Source organism: Herpailurus yagouaroundi, unplaced genomic scaffold, assembly GCF_014898765.1.
Source record: "Herpailurus yagouaroundi ecotype Mexico unplaced genomic scaffold, PumYag 67793, whole genome shotgun sequence".
NCBI lineage: Eukaryota > Metazoa > Chordata > Mammalia > Carnivora > Felidae > Herpailurus > Herpailurus yagouaroundi.
This window is the reverse complement of record NW_024420586.1, coordinates 18484722-18498543: the sequence shown is the minus strand read 5'-3', so window position 1 is coordinate 18498543 and position 13822 is coordinate 18484722. Positions and strand designations below refer to the sequence as shown.

At 37.5% G+C, this 13822-nt stretch overlaps 1 protein-coding gene and 1 long non-coding RNA gene across 3 annotated transcripts in view; one reads left to right on the top strand and one right to left on the bottom strand.

Annotated features, from left to right (window-relative positions):
- Positions 1-13822, top strand: part of MED14 (mediator complex subunit 14) — a 68287-nt gene that overhangs the window by 12130 nt on the left and 42335 nt on the right. For both annotated transcript variants that reach the window (XM_040468840.1, XM_040468839.1), the window contains exons 4-12: positions 427-600; positions 1422-1551; positions 2059-2187; positions 2514-2621; positions 3134-3266; positions 4262-4412; positions 5509-5620; positions 10893-11018; positions 13009-13087. In XM_040468840.1, coding sequence (XP_040324774.1) covers positions 427-600; positions 1422-1551; positions 2059-2187; positions 2514-2621; positions 3134-3266; positions 4262-4412; positions 5509-5620; positions 10893-11018; positions 13009-13087 — 1142 coding nt within the window. The remainder of the gene's footprint in view (positions 1-426; positions 601-1421; positions 1552-2058; positions 2188-2513; positions 2622-3133; positions 3267-4261; positions 4413-5508; positions 5621-10892; positions 11019-13008; positions 13088-13822) is intronic.
- Positions 1055-13822, bottom strand: part of LOC121026033 (uncharacterized) — a 60509-nt gene continuing 47741 nt past the window's right edge. Inside the window, exon 3 of the long non-coding RNA XR_005788232.1 lies at positions 1055-2162. This is a non-coding gene — a long non-coding RNA (uncharacterized LOC121026033). The remainder of the gene's footprint in view (positions 2163-13822) is intronic.

Genomic DNA, 13822 nt, shown 5'->3' with positions numbered 1-13822 from the left:
AGTAACTTGCCTAAGGTTACAGGGATAGTAAGTTGCAGAGTTAAAATTGAGACCAAGGCAGTTTGGGTCCAAGAGGCCATGCTTTTAACTACTTCATTACCAGCCAACTCTAGAAATCTGTAAGAGGAAAAAGCATTTTGTTCTGTTTTTCCTAACTTCTGATATGTATGTTTAATGTTAAGGATGGAGAAACAAATTGGAAAACGTTTTACTTAAAGTGATAGGAAGTTATTGTTTTTAATGTTAAATATAAACATATTAAATATTTCTTCACATTACTGGAAAATTTTTTGAGGAAATATTTTGAAATGTGGGAAACTTATATTAATGTCCCTCAGAGTTTACTTTGGAATGAATAAATGATATTTGAAGTGCAAAGTAGCTAGCTCTCAATGAAGTTTAATACATTTACCCTTTGCTTTAAAGATGATTTCAAGCTTTTTAGATCAGCAAGCCATTCTGTTCGTGGACACTGCTGATCGCCTGGCCTCATTAGCTAGAGATGCCCTAGTCCATGCACGCCTGCCTAGTTTTGCCATCCCATATGCCATTGATGTACTGACTACTGGATCTTACCCACGACTGCCCACCTGCATTAGGGTAAGTGCACTGCTCACCACTCCTGTTCTTAGAAGTTAAAGGCTTTGGCATTGGAGTCTACTGTGTTATTAAATTGTCCAGCAAAACAACTGTTCTATATATACATTTTTGAGTTTATTTAATCATTTTTGAGAGAGAGAGTGGGAGAGAATGGGGGAGAGGTAAAGAGAGAATCCCAAGTAGGCTCCAAGCTGTCCGAGCAGAGCCCAAGGCGGGGCTCAAATTCACAAACCATGAGATCATGACCTGAGCCGAAATCAAGAGTTGGACGTTTAACTGACTGAGCCACCCAGGTGCCCCTGTTCTATATTTTAAAAGATTTCATGTAATTCACTTTTTTCTCCATAATTAGAATTGTGTTTTTTTGGAATACATTGAGGCCAAAATGTGAATAGCTATCAAAATAGATAAATCGGGGGAGGGGGGCGGTAAACAGGTGTAAATTAATTTACATCTATTTCATATGTGAAAATACGGTATGCTAGTTGCTTTTTGGAAGCTTTTTTTTTTTTTAAGTAGTGCGATAATAGTTTACTGATGTGGTGCTATTTTATACTTTTAAGAAGTGGTGAAAGTCATCTAGTGACATGAACTTGATTTCATAAATAGAGCGTGAAGAAGATCATGTTGCATTACTGTCTCAGCTGGGTGGCACTGATGCACCATAGTTAAGGGGCATATCACTATTACTGGATGTCGACTTAAGAAATGAGTGTTAAGATCCTCTTGGGTAAAGTGAGAAAATATTATGTTAAGACAGGTGCAGGTAAGAGTTGTGTCTCTTTGTACATGGTTATAAAATCACTGAATTTTTTTTGTAGGATAAAATTATTCCTCCAGACCCAATTACCAAGATTGAGAAACAAGCCACACTTCACCAGCTCAATCAGATTCTTAGACATAGGCTTGTGACCACAGATCTCCCTCCTCAGTTAGCCAATCTTACAGTTGGTATGTACCGGAAGTTAATCTTTTTTAAGAATTGACTTGTTAGAATTTTTTTCAAACAGCTTTTGGGGTTTCATTCAAAGAACTCTCATTTTGAGGGTTTGGTCTGCAATTCAGGTAGTGTTCACATCTGTGACTTGTCAACCGATCGTTTCTCTTTAGTACCAAGGGATAAAATTTTAGTACCTGGAGATAAAATGGTGGTATGTGAAGCTGGGAACAGGGAGATCACCTGGGGCTGGAGGAGAGATGAAGCCCCAGAGTTATACCTCAAGAGAAAATTGTCAGTTGATGTTAGAAGTGTTCACTGCCTTTGGCTATTGCTTATGCAGGAACTACTGAGTTCTTTGGACACTTCTGAAAGAACTTTCAAGCTATTTAAAATTTCTTGTAAGCAAAATTGAATGTTCTAGGCTAGCGGGAAGCTGGTTATTTTCTAGCAAAGTAGCCTTCTTCTTCTTCTTCTTCTTCTTCTTCTTCTTCTTCTTCTTCTTCTTCTTCTTTTAAAAGCAAATGGCCGGGTGAAGTTTCGAGTTGAGGGAGAATTTGAAGCCACCTTGACCGTGATGGGAGATGATCCGGATGTACCATGGCGTCTTCTCAAGCTAGAAATTCTAGTTGAGGATAAGGAAACGGGAGGTAAATCATAAATACTGATTTAAATCATAAATATTAATTCAGATGTTTGGTGTTTTTATATTATTGAAACATTCTTACAGAGTACTAAATGTTTGGCAATTTATTCTGTAATTTGAAGTAGATGTTGTGATAATCATACTTACTTTCCATGGAGATTTTAGTGTTTCTCAAGTATAATGTTCTCTGATTTCCATGGATAATTTCAGTTCTTTGTTTGTTTGTTTGTTGAATTTATTGTTAGTCGGTGTACTCTTCCTTAGTTGGTACTATGATATGATCTATACACTTTTCTGGTTTACCGCCTTTTTTTCTCCTGCCAATGGAAGATGGGCGAGCCTTGGTTCATAGTATGCAAATCAACTTTATCCATCAGCTGGTGCAGTCTAGACTCTTTGCTGATGAAAAACCTCTTCAGGACATGTACAACTGCCTACGTATCCTTTTCAAATTTGAGACCTGTATTTGTATTCACACAGGAATTCGTGTGTCCCTGTCCTCCCCATATTTCCATTTACCCCCTATCCTGAACTTTCCTTTTTTGGAGTAGAAATGGGGCTGGGGAACTGGTGAGTGTGGAGAATAGTGATACATCTGTAATAGACCAAGTTTTAAATTTTACTGTTGGTAAAACAAAAATGAGTAAGAAATCTAGAGGGGAGAAAATAGTGCCATTTGTTCTACTCATATTCTCTAAACCATGATGAATTCGCAGGCAACCTGGGCCTTATAGTTTGTTTATGTCGGTTCAAAATGAAATATAAAACCTTTTTCTAAAATTGTGCCACAGTTGATCACACCTTTTAGTATATGTCATCGAAGAAATAGAATTCCAGAAATTTCCTTCATAGCCAGCTTTTGGGGAATAGAGCTTATGTTAAATGAAGTTTGCTTGTAGTTCACTGGCCCTTGTAGTGATTTATTAAATTTGCTTAACAAACCCCATCAGATTCATTCTGCTTGTCGCTTCAGTTAGAAGTGCTACATTCCCAAACTCTAATGTTAATCCGAGAGCGGTGGGGAGACCTTGTACAGGTGGAAAGGTACCATGCTGGCAAGTGCCTCTCCCTCTCAGTTTGGAAGTAAGTGAAATTGGTTCTGGCAAGTTCATGCTGTGACTGTAAATATCCTTTATGTTTCTCTTTTTCTTTCCTATATCTGATTTACTATAGACCAATAGCTATGTACCTCTAGCAACATGATTTTATATAGTAAAGTCCCATGGTATCATATAAACCACATAAGACATCTGTAATTGACTCCTTTCTTAGAACATGGCATGTTTTAAATATGTAGACATCTGTTTGTACTAAGACTTGCTATTCTCAAAAAGTTAGATTACTCTGGCCTTATACCAGATTGCTGAAAGACCATTAAGATTGTTGGATATGTTTTTAAAACATGTTTGTTTATCACAATTTTATATTTTGAACTGTGCCTCTTAATGTCTTTTTTGAGGGAGAGTTTTGGGGAAAATCAGTATTAGGCTGTTTATAATCCTCAATTCCCTGTTTGAACTTTGCTTGATTCTCATTTTCTGTAAAGGAATTAGAGATAAATAGACACCATGTAGAAGACAGATTGTTTTGTTTTCAGATTTCTTTGTGTGCATGTGTTTTTATTTTTTATTAAAAATTTTTTTTAATGTTTATTTTTGAGAGCAAGAGAGACAGAGCATGAACGGGGGAGGGGCAGAGAGAGAGAGAGGGAGACACAGATCCAAGCAGGCTCCAGGCTGTGAACTGACAGCACAGAGCCCAATGTGGGGCTCAAACTCACAAACCGTGAGATCATGACCTGAGCCGAAGTCAGAAGCTTAACTGACTGAACCACCCAGGCACCCCACGTGTGTTTTGTTTTTAAATTGTGTCTGTTTTTTTTAAAAAGGATGTAAATCAAATACTGCGTTGGATTACAGAATAGCTGTCTTCTCAATATTAAATTATTCCCTCCACAAACATTGAGGGCCTATCATGTTCTAGGCTCTGGCTAAGGCATACAATAGATTGTTTCTGTTTTATTCCAAAAATTAACAGGCTGTGTTGAAAAAAATCATTAGTATTTCTTTTCTCTTTAGTCAACAGGTTCTTGGGAGAAAAACAGGGACGGCATCTGTTCACAAAGTTACAATTAAAATTGATGAGAATGATGTCTCTAAGCCTTTACAGATTTTTCATGATCCTCCTTTGCCAGCTTCTGATTCCAAGTTAGTAGAAAGAGCCATGAAGGTAAGAGATCTCAATATATTTTAATATTGGTTTGATTAAATGAATGTATATAACTTACGCTTTATTCTTAAACTTTTAACACATTCTTTAAAATACATGGTGGGGCACCTGGGTGGCTCATTCAGTTAAGTGTCCTACTCTTGATCTCAGTTCGGGTCTTGATTTCAGGGTCATGAGCACAGGCCCCGTGTTGGACTCCACACCAGGCATGGAGCCTACTTAAAAAATAATAAAGGGGGGCGCCTGAGTGGCTCAGTCAGTTGAGCGCCGACTTCGGCTGGGGTCATGACCTCACGGTTCATGAGTTCGAGCCCCACGTGGGGCTCTGTGCTGACAGCTGACAGCCTGGAGCCTGCTTTGGATTCTGTGTCTCCCTCTCTCTCTGCCCCTTCCCTGCTCATACTCTGTCTGTCTCTCTCAACTGTCTCTGTCTCAAAAAGAAATGAATATTAAAATAAAAATAAAATACCTGATTGTTGCTAAAACCCTTTATTAAACTTGTTTTATGTGAATGTTATGCTTTTGCATTTGTGGGTTTTTTTTAATGTTTATTTATTTTGAGAGAGAGTACACGCATGCAAGTGGGGGAGGGGCGGGGGGGGAGAGAGAGAGAGAGAGAGAGAGAGAGAGAGAATGAATGAATCCCAAGTGGCCTCTGCACTATCAGCGCAATCTCAGGAACCATGAGATCGTGACCTGAGCCGAAATCAAGAGTTGGATGCTTAGACGACTGAGCCACCCAGGTGCCCCACATTTGTTTTTTTAAATAACTAACGTTATGTATAATTCGTAAGATGTTCTTTCACATTTTAAAATTTAGGTCATATCACCATTTTATTTTTAAGGTCTGACATTTAATCACTGATAACCAGTACATAACCTATCTTGATTTGTAATTGCCAAAATGTTAGCTATAGTCTTTAAGCTCCCAATACCATCTAAGTTTATCTTTTTTATCTTTAAGTTTGCTTTCTTCTACTGGTTAACAGTCAGTGTGATTCTAAAAGGAACTATCTTGAGCCACAGTAATCTACTCTCAGACTTTTAAAGTGAAAATGTTTAAATTGCACATATGATTCTGTTCTTATTTATGCAGATCGATCACTTATCAATAGAAAAGCTCCTGATTGACAGCGTCCATGCACGAGCTCATCAGAAGCTCCAGGAGCTGAAGGCCATTCTGAGAGGCTTCAATGCCAATGAAAACTGTAGGTTCTTTTAAACTGGCATTTCCACCTTTCTTTTGTTTTCATTAGTATCCACTTTTATTTTATGAAACGTCTTTCTTAATTAGACTTTTTTCCTGGTTTTGTCGTGGAGTTGGGCATTTCTGCATTTTAACTTGTGATCTACCAAGCTTGTCCAAATTTTTCTCTAATTCTCTTTTTAATTATTTTGTTTGGCCTTATTTTTTAAAGGTATGCATATTGAACCTCCTTAAAACTTTTTTTCCTATTGAAATGGAAGTTATTTTAACATTTTAATATGAATTATTTCTTTTAGGTCATCTTCTAAGAATAAGGTAGCTTTGCAGATACTTATGATGTTATTTATAAAATATGTCTCTTTGAGTGAAGCAGAATTTATCCTTTGTCTTTTTAAAGATTTTTATTTAGTTGTTAATACATGAGCAGGCCTCAAATAAGAAACACACATACACTCATAGCGAAAAATCTTCTAAGTTCACTTAGTAAGTACGTTTAGAGCTTCGGGGGACAATCATTTAGAAAGTAAGTGCTTTCATTCTAGTAATAGTTTCACAGTATTATCATGAGCATACACTATCCCTACCTCAGTTTTTGGTTGTGATGACCTTGTGCCCACAGTGAACAGCCTTTAATTAAGTGAAATGATGTATGTGAAGTGCCGCAAAAATGATGTCTTTAATAACTGTGGTAGCTAAAGTACTGCGTTCCACCGTCACAGAGCCCAGCTCAATCCATTATACTTAAAAAAGCAGCTTCTTCGGTACCACTTTGACAAATTAGCTAAAAATACTGCCTGAAGAGAGGACAGACAGGAAAATAAATTTGTATTCAGAATACATAGTCATTCAAAGAAAGTGAAAGAACAGAGGTGTGAAAGAGGGTCTGAGACAGACTAAAGACTAAGTGGAAACAGCTTAACTAAACAAGTGCAGGCCTTAAATACAAAGTATGCTAGACATCGGATGAATGAATGTAGTGTTTTAATCTATTTTGAGGGGGCATGTTCACTAGCCCTAACAGGGCTTAACATTAGATTTATTGAGTCCTGATGATTTTAATTTAATTATAAGGTACATGGAAGTCCTCATCCCCCTGCCCCCACTTTAATCCCTCAAGCAAAGATGTTATAAATACAGACCTAAATTTTCTGATTAGGAAGTATAATCAAAACTTTCAAAAAAAAAAAAAAAAACAAAAAAAAACGAAAACTTTCATTGGGGTTAGAAAGCACACATAACCACCCTCCTGTTTTGTTCTTTTTTAGTAATAGTTTTGAGGTATAATTTGCATACAATTCACTCATTCAGTGGTTTTTTTCTTTAACATACTCAAGTTGTACAACTATCTCCACAGTCTAATTTTAGAACATTTTCATCATCCCCCAAAGAAACTCCGTATCCATTAGCAGTCACTCCCCTATTCATCCCTCCCCTCAGCTCTTGGCAACCACTAATCTACCTTCTGTCTCTATAGAATTGCCTGTTCTGGACATTTCAGATAAATGAAATCATATAATGTGTGGTCTTCTGCATATTGTTGGTAGCATAACGTTTTTGAGGTTTGTGTATATTAAAGCATGCTTTGGTACTTCGTTTTTATTGTCAAATAATCCATTGCATGGATATACCACATTTTATGTATCCATTCATCGTTGATGGGGTTCCTTCCACTTTTTTTTCCCCCTATGATGAATAACACTGCTATGAACGTTCTTGTACAGGTTTTTGTGTGGACTTGTTTTCATTTCTCCTGGCCATGTACCCAGTAGTGGAAGGGCTGGGTCATATGGTAACTCTGTTTTACCTTTTTACATGTTTAACACCACCTCTTAATCCCACTACCAGTAGTGTTTGAGGGTTCCAGTTTCTTTGAATATTTACCAAGACCTGTTATTGTCCTGTCTTTTTGTTTTTAGCCGTTCTGGTGGGTGTGAACTGGTATTTCTTTGTGGTTTTGATTTGAATCTACCTAATGATTCTTGAACATCTTCTGTTGAGTAGTTTTAGCTCTTACATTTAGATTACTTTTTGAGTTAATGTTTATATGTGGTATGAGGTGGTGGTCCAACTGCATTCTTTTGTAGGGGGATACACAGTCATTCCAGTAACATTTGGTAAAAAAATAAAGTTTTCCCATTTAGTTGTCTTGGCACCCTGTTGAAATATACCTTTTGTTCGTAAAGAACCCTATTAGGTACCAATTTTTTTTTTATTTCTGATTTTTCAAAATAGTAAAATTCTAAAATTCATTTGTTGGGATTGTAGAAAATCAGGGTTTGTGATCTTTTGATATTTTGATAAGCTCTGGTTTAATTTAGTATCATCTGTAAACAAGGTTTAGTTTGTTTTAAGTAAGTAAGAACTCAGTATGGTTGCCCAGGAGATAACTTAAATTACTTTGAAAAATAGAGTGACCAGGTGTTTACATAAGAAACATACTTTTGTGTCTTGTTAATGTAAGTTGCAAAGATTTTCCTTTAGCACCATTTTGTAGAGATCTCACTGGTTGGGCAGCCAGAAGGTGTGAGTTGAGCTGCATGCTCTTGAACAAGTAGCATTCTTTGGGCTCCATTCTCATCTGTAACTCAAGGATGTTAGTCCAGGCCCTTCCTAGATCTCTGACTCTAGTGGGAGTGTGCTCCAGCATCGGTTTTCTAGTTCTAGGTGTCTGTAGAATTCCGGGTGTGAGAGAAGGGTGCTTTGGAGACTGTGTTTTGGAGGAGAGGTCGGTGCTTGTGTGTGGGGTTGGGCCCCTCAGACCTGCTTTAATCAGAACGGTTGTGGATATGAGGGCCATTATAGGAAAGGGCCTGCTGACCCACCATTTTATTACCTATGCTTTAGCTTGTTTTTAAAATTCATGTTCATGCATTTGTATTCTTCGTGTAGTCTTACTTGATCCCTTTTGTGATGGGAAAGCATGCTTTAGTCAAATCCTTTACTGGGACCTAGGGCTGTTCTTGGAATCCCTTTGTGCAATCACCCTTAATCACCTGGCTTTTCTTCCAGCTCCTCCCTGGAATAAGCCAAGGAAGCGAGTAGCTTGGACAATGGAGCATTTCAAGAGAGGGCTAGGGGAATGTACAGATAGCAGGTTTGGATGGTCTAGATGGCAGCATGTGGTTTCATGGGGGTGGGAATGTCTCAAGGGAGAGTAGGCAGAACTTTGGAGAGAAGGTCAAAAAAGGCAGTGCAAGGCACTTCAGGTCACTTGCCCCAGGTGGCCTCGCTTGCAGCATTCCTGTCTCTTGAAAGCCAGGGGAGTCTCCCTTGTGTTGTGCTCTGTCAGAGCCAGAATCAAGGTATCCAGGGCAGTTCAGAAGCTGAGAACCACACGCAGCTATTCCTACCTGGGCTTTAGTTGCTTCTCTTTAGTCTTCACACTTTACATTACTATGTATTGGTCCATTCCTCATTTTGTCCTTGGTAAATAGGGAGAAATCAAAGAGGAGATGTATATATATTTCTGTTTCAGGAAAGAGCAGTGTACCATCCTGTCATCTTGCACAACCTTTAACTCTCCCTTCTATGTTTTAAGTTTTGCCATTTTTGATACCTTCAAGCCAGTTGCCTTTAAATGCTTCGGGCCTTATATATTTTATTTTTTGCAAAGAAAAATGTGGACATTGGCAGTCATTAGAGATACATCAAAGTATATTTTATCTTTTGGACTGTGCTTTCTATATTCTTCTCTAATGCCCTGTCTTTTCAAGAATACTCAATTTTGATAATTAGATTGGAATGATCATTGTTATCCCAATTGTCAGAATTAGTTTTACACCATTACTACACTAAGAATACATTCCTTCTCCATTGGGAATTATTAACAGTCCAGATAGGTGTGGAAACCTAGCAACCCTGCTTCAGATCTGTAAGCACTATTTATTATATTAACCTGGTAAATTCAGCAAAACATCATTTGAACTAATTTGTCCTCCTGCTCTGAGTTATAAGATATTGTAAGAGGAATTTCTGTTTGTACCTATTTGTTCTTTCGTGTGTGTGTGTATGTATATGTGTGTTTGTGTTTTAGGTGAGAGCTCTGCTGGCCCTGTATGTTCAACAGTTCTTCACAAATGTAGTAGATGGACTGGAAAGCAGTTTGTTTTCATCTGATTAAATATGTCTCCTGCAGCTCTCTTTGCTTTATTAACTCGTTTGATAATTTCTTTGTATAGATAGCACCAGTGGTAACTCTGCCCATTTTCATTATTGTGCAGATTCCTGATGAGAGGGTTTGGCTTGTTTCTTTGATTCATGAAAGGGGTATAGAGAATGTACATTGTTGAGCACTTTGCTTTTTAAGGCACCTTTTCAAACTTGTCATTTCTTCCTCCTAAGGACCCAAGGCATGGACAGGAAGATGTTACTGTTTGACAAAGTAGCACAGAGAAGTCACACCTGGTGAAAGGCTGGGCCTATGTAACCACTCTCCTCACTGCCTGCCTTTTCTTCTGTGCTGTAGCGTTAGAGGACCATGGTAACTAGAAGAGCATATTTCTTTAGAGCTTCTCCACCTGATCAGCACGGGGTGTGATTTCAATGAATGCTCTGCTCCTTTACTGGATTTCGTTATGCCAGCTTGTGGGATTAAAGGAAGAGTTAATTGGGCCAGGTGGAAATACTGTGAAACTTGAGAACGAGTATATTGGCAGCCTTGGGACTTTGTGTGTAACAATCGCTTATGTTCTTATTTCATCTGTGACTTGAAAATGAGGTATAAAAGTAACGTGAAAAAAATGTTTTTCCTATATAAACAATAATGTTTAATGGTTTTCAAGTGTTTTTCTTAAACACATGGGCCCTAATTGCCAGAAAACCTCTCTTTGTGAGGAATGACATTGAAAATATTTAGGCCGTTGATGAAATTTATTCTGTTTACCAAACCATTTTCTTCCCACTATATCAAAAAGGAAATCCTTAAAAACTAACTTATTAGTAATTACTGAGTGAAAAGTAAAACTAGAACTCGGCTCACTGATGAAGTTAATATTTTCACTAGCTATTTTAACCTTTTTTTTTTAAAGGAATCCTGGGATTTTTTTTGCTGTAGCGGTTGAGATGGGTATGTTCATTTCAAGTCACCCTGAGGAATACATTCTTCCTTTTGAGCTACTAATTGACATAGTAGTACCAGTCCAGTTTTGCAAAATCATGTTTTTCCTCTGATATTCAGGATTGTTTGATAGTTGGTTTGTTTCTACACACTGAGAAATGATCTTTTGTGGAAAATATTCAGATAGAAATACACTTTTTCATTCTTAACTGTTCAGCTTCCATAGAGACTGCACTTCCAGCTCTTGTCGTTCCCATCTTGGAGCCCTGCGGTAACTCGGAGTGTCTACACATTTTTGTAGATTTGCATTCTGGAATGTTTCAATTGATGCTTTATGGACTTGGTAAGTTACCCAATGACATGGTCACTCAGTGTAAGGAAAAATATTTTGATAAAAGCAAAACAAAATTTTTCTGCCATTAGGTATTGGGAAGGGGTGGTATCAGCAGTACAGAAAGTAGATGTGGAAGGAATGACTCTGGCTGGTGTCCGTTCCTTGGGGCCAATTTTAACCCTGCCTGGGATTTTCTCTTCCCAGAAGTTAAATTTCCCAGTATGAAGTACATTTATGTTGTTTTTCTTATGTAGAAGTAATAATGGTGATGGCTGATGGTTTTTAGATGAACTGTTTTACCACTAATAGTCAGGTGACATGGAAATGACTACAAGGGATTCTAATGGCTAAAGAACATATACGAATGACAGTATAAACATCTAAAAGATGACTTAGGGTACAGAATCCTGAAGGAAAGGATGTTTATATTTCTGAGTTAAACACAGTCAAAATTAAAGTTTGATTTACCATGTTCTGTTACCAAGTTGGTGTTCTGAAATGATGAACTACTTAGAACGTAGTGTTTTTGTATTGCTAATGGAACAGTGTTCTTGAATATATTAGCACATTTACCATTTGAAATTAATATTAAGCTAGATTAGCGAAAATAAATGATTTTCTGCTCATATAGTTGTAAAGGTAAGTTTTTCAGGGAGCCTGGCTGGCTCAGTCGGAGGAGCATTTGACTCTTGATCTCGGGGTCATGAGTTTGAGTCCCACACATTGGGTGTAGAGATTACTAAAAAAATAAATAAACAAGAAAAAAAAGATAGCTTTTTCTATGAAGCGTTCATGGAAAACTGGCTTCATTACTTTGAATCACATCGCCTTTATGATGGCTTATTAGTGACACACTTATGAATTACCGTTTAACTGGTTTGGAACCACAAGGCAGCTGTTGTTCATTCTTCAGAATTTTTTTTACTTAACTGTTTTCTTGACTGTTTACACAGTACACACTCATAGATAAAGAAGATGACCATGTAAAACTAAGAGAAGCCAAAAAAAGTTACCTGTTGGCAGTCATTCTTGTTTTAGGGGATATATGCTTATTTTAGATGAGGCTGCCATAACAAAGGACCACAGAGTAGGTTGTTAAAAAGAAAGAAATTTATTTTATCATAGTATTAGAGTTTGGAAGCATAAAATCAGGTTGCCGGCATGGTCAGATTATGGTGAGGGTTCTGTTCCTGGCTCATAGGCCCAGGCCTTCTCCCTGTCGTCACGGCAGAAGAAGAGAGCAAGCTCTCTGGTGACTCTTCTTATAAGGGCACTAATCCCATCAAGACAGTGCCACCCTCATGACCTCATCTAAACCTGATTACCTCCCAAAGACCCCATCTCTAAATACCATCATCACATTAGGAGTGAGGGCTTCGACATACGAATTTTGGGGGGTACAATTAAACCATGGCAATGCTGCACTAATTTTCTTATACTTTTTTTCTTGAACTGAAATCATTGTATATTTTGCTTTTGTTCAAAACGTGCTATTATTAGCATTTTTTCGGTGTCATTAAAAATTCTAAGTGACATTAAGAAGCTGAACTTCAGCCAACAGCTCTTGCTTATGCCAGAAACCATTTGTATTGAATAAATAAATATTTCAGTGGAGTTCTACAGTTTTTACATTTTTAAGGTTCTAAGTTTGGTAATACAATGAGTTAGAAATACATGCAAGTTAAAAATATTAATTAACTAGGCCTAGGGTTTGGGAATTGAAATGCAGGCAGATAATGAGTTCATGTATTTGTTACTTGTTCTTCCTGCTAATGTACATTTGCTATTAATCAGTTGTCTTAACTATAACTCTCCCTAAATGTTAGAGAAAACAAATTAGGTTAATTTATGCCTAATGATGCATTTAGTTTAGTTTTTCTCTGACTCAAAAATAACACTAATTTTTGCCTAAAACAATCATTTTCATTTAAGTTCTGGGCTACCTAAATATTTTGTGCCTCGTGTAAGCAACGAATTAATGAAGTGCTATATTCTATAGACCAGGCCACGCTGGATGACATGGAGAAGTCTGTGAACGATGATATGAAACGAATTATTCCTTGGATTCAACAACTTAAGTAAGCTTATTTATTTAGCTCAAGACTAAAAATGGAAAGTTACTTTGACACGATATATTTTCTTCTCCATCATTACTCTTGATCAGTCACTGTCCTTAATGTTTATGACATGAAACTTGAGCACCTTTTGGTACTTGGAATCGAAATTGTCTTGGAATAGGCCCAAGATAGCAATGTTTTGTATCCAGTTCCCCTCTAGGGCAAATACAGGTATGAAGGGCATGACACTCAACTTTCACTCGTCGCCATGTTTCTTCCTGGAAAAGCACTCTGCAAGTCACTTACACAATGGATTTTATTGACTCTAGTGTTCTCTGCAATACTCTTATTTGTTCTTACCCAGGATAATCTTCATGGTATGAATCTACCAGCTGACCCTTCAGAATAGTTGTTTCTGCTTCTCTAATACTGTCATTCAATATTGTCTCAAAGTCCTTTGAATGCTTCATACTGTCAAACTAAATAAAATTGAAAATGGAGCTAAAGACAATTCTGTGAGGTTTCATTGCCACCCTGGTACACAGAGGTGCCATTATGGCAACTCTAACAAACTCGCTTTTTTTTTTTTTTAATTTTTTTTTTTTCAACGTTTTTATTTATTTTTGGGACAGAGAGAGACAGAGCATGAACGGGGGAGGGGCAGAGAGAGAGGGAGACACAGAATCGGAAACAGGCTCCAGGCTCTGAGCCATCAGCCCAGAGCCTGACGCGGGGCTCGAACTCACGGACCGCGAG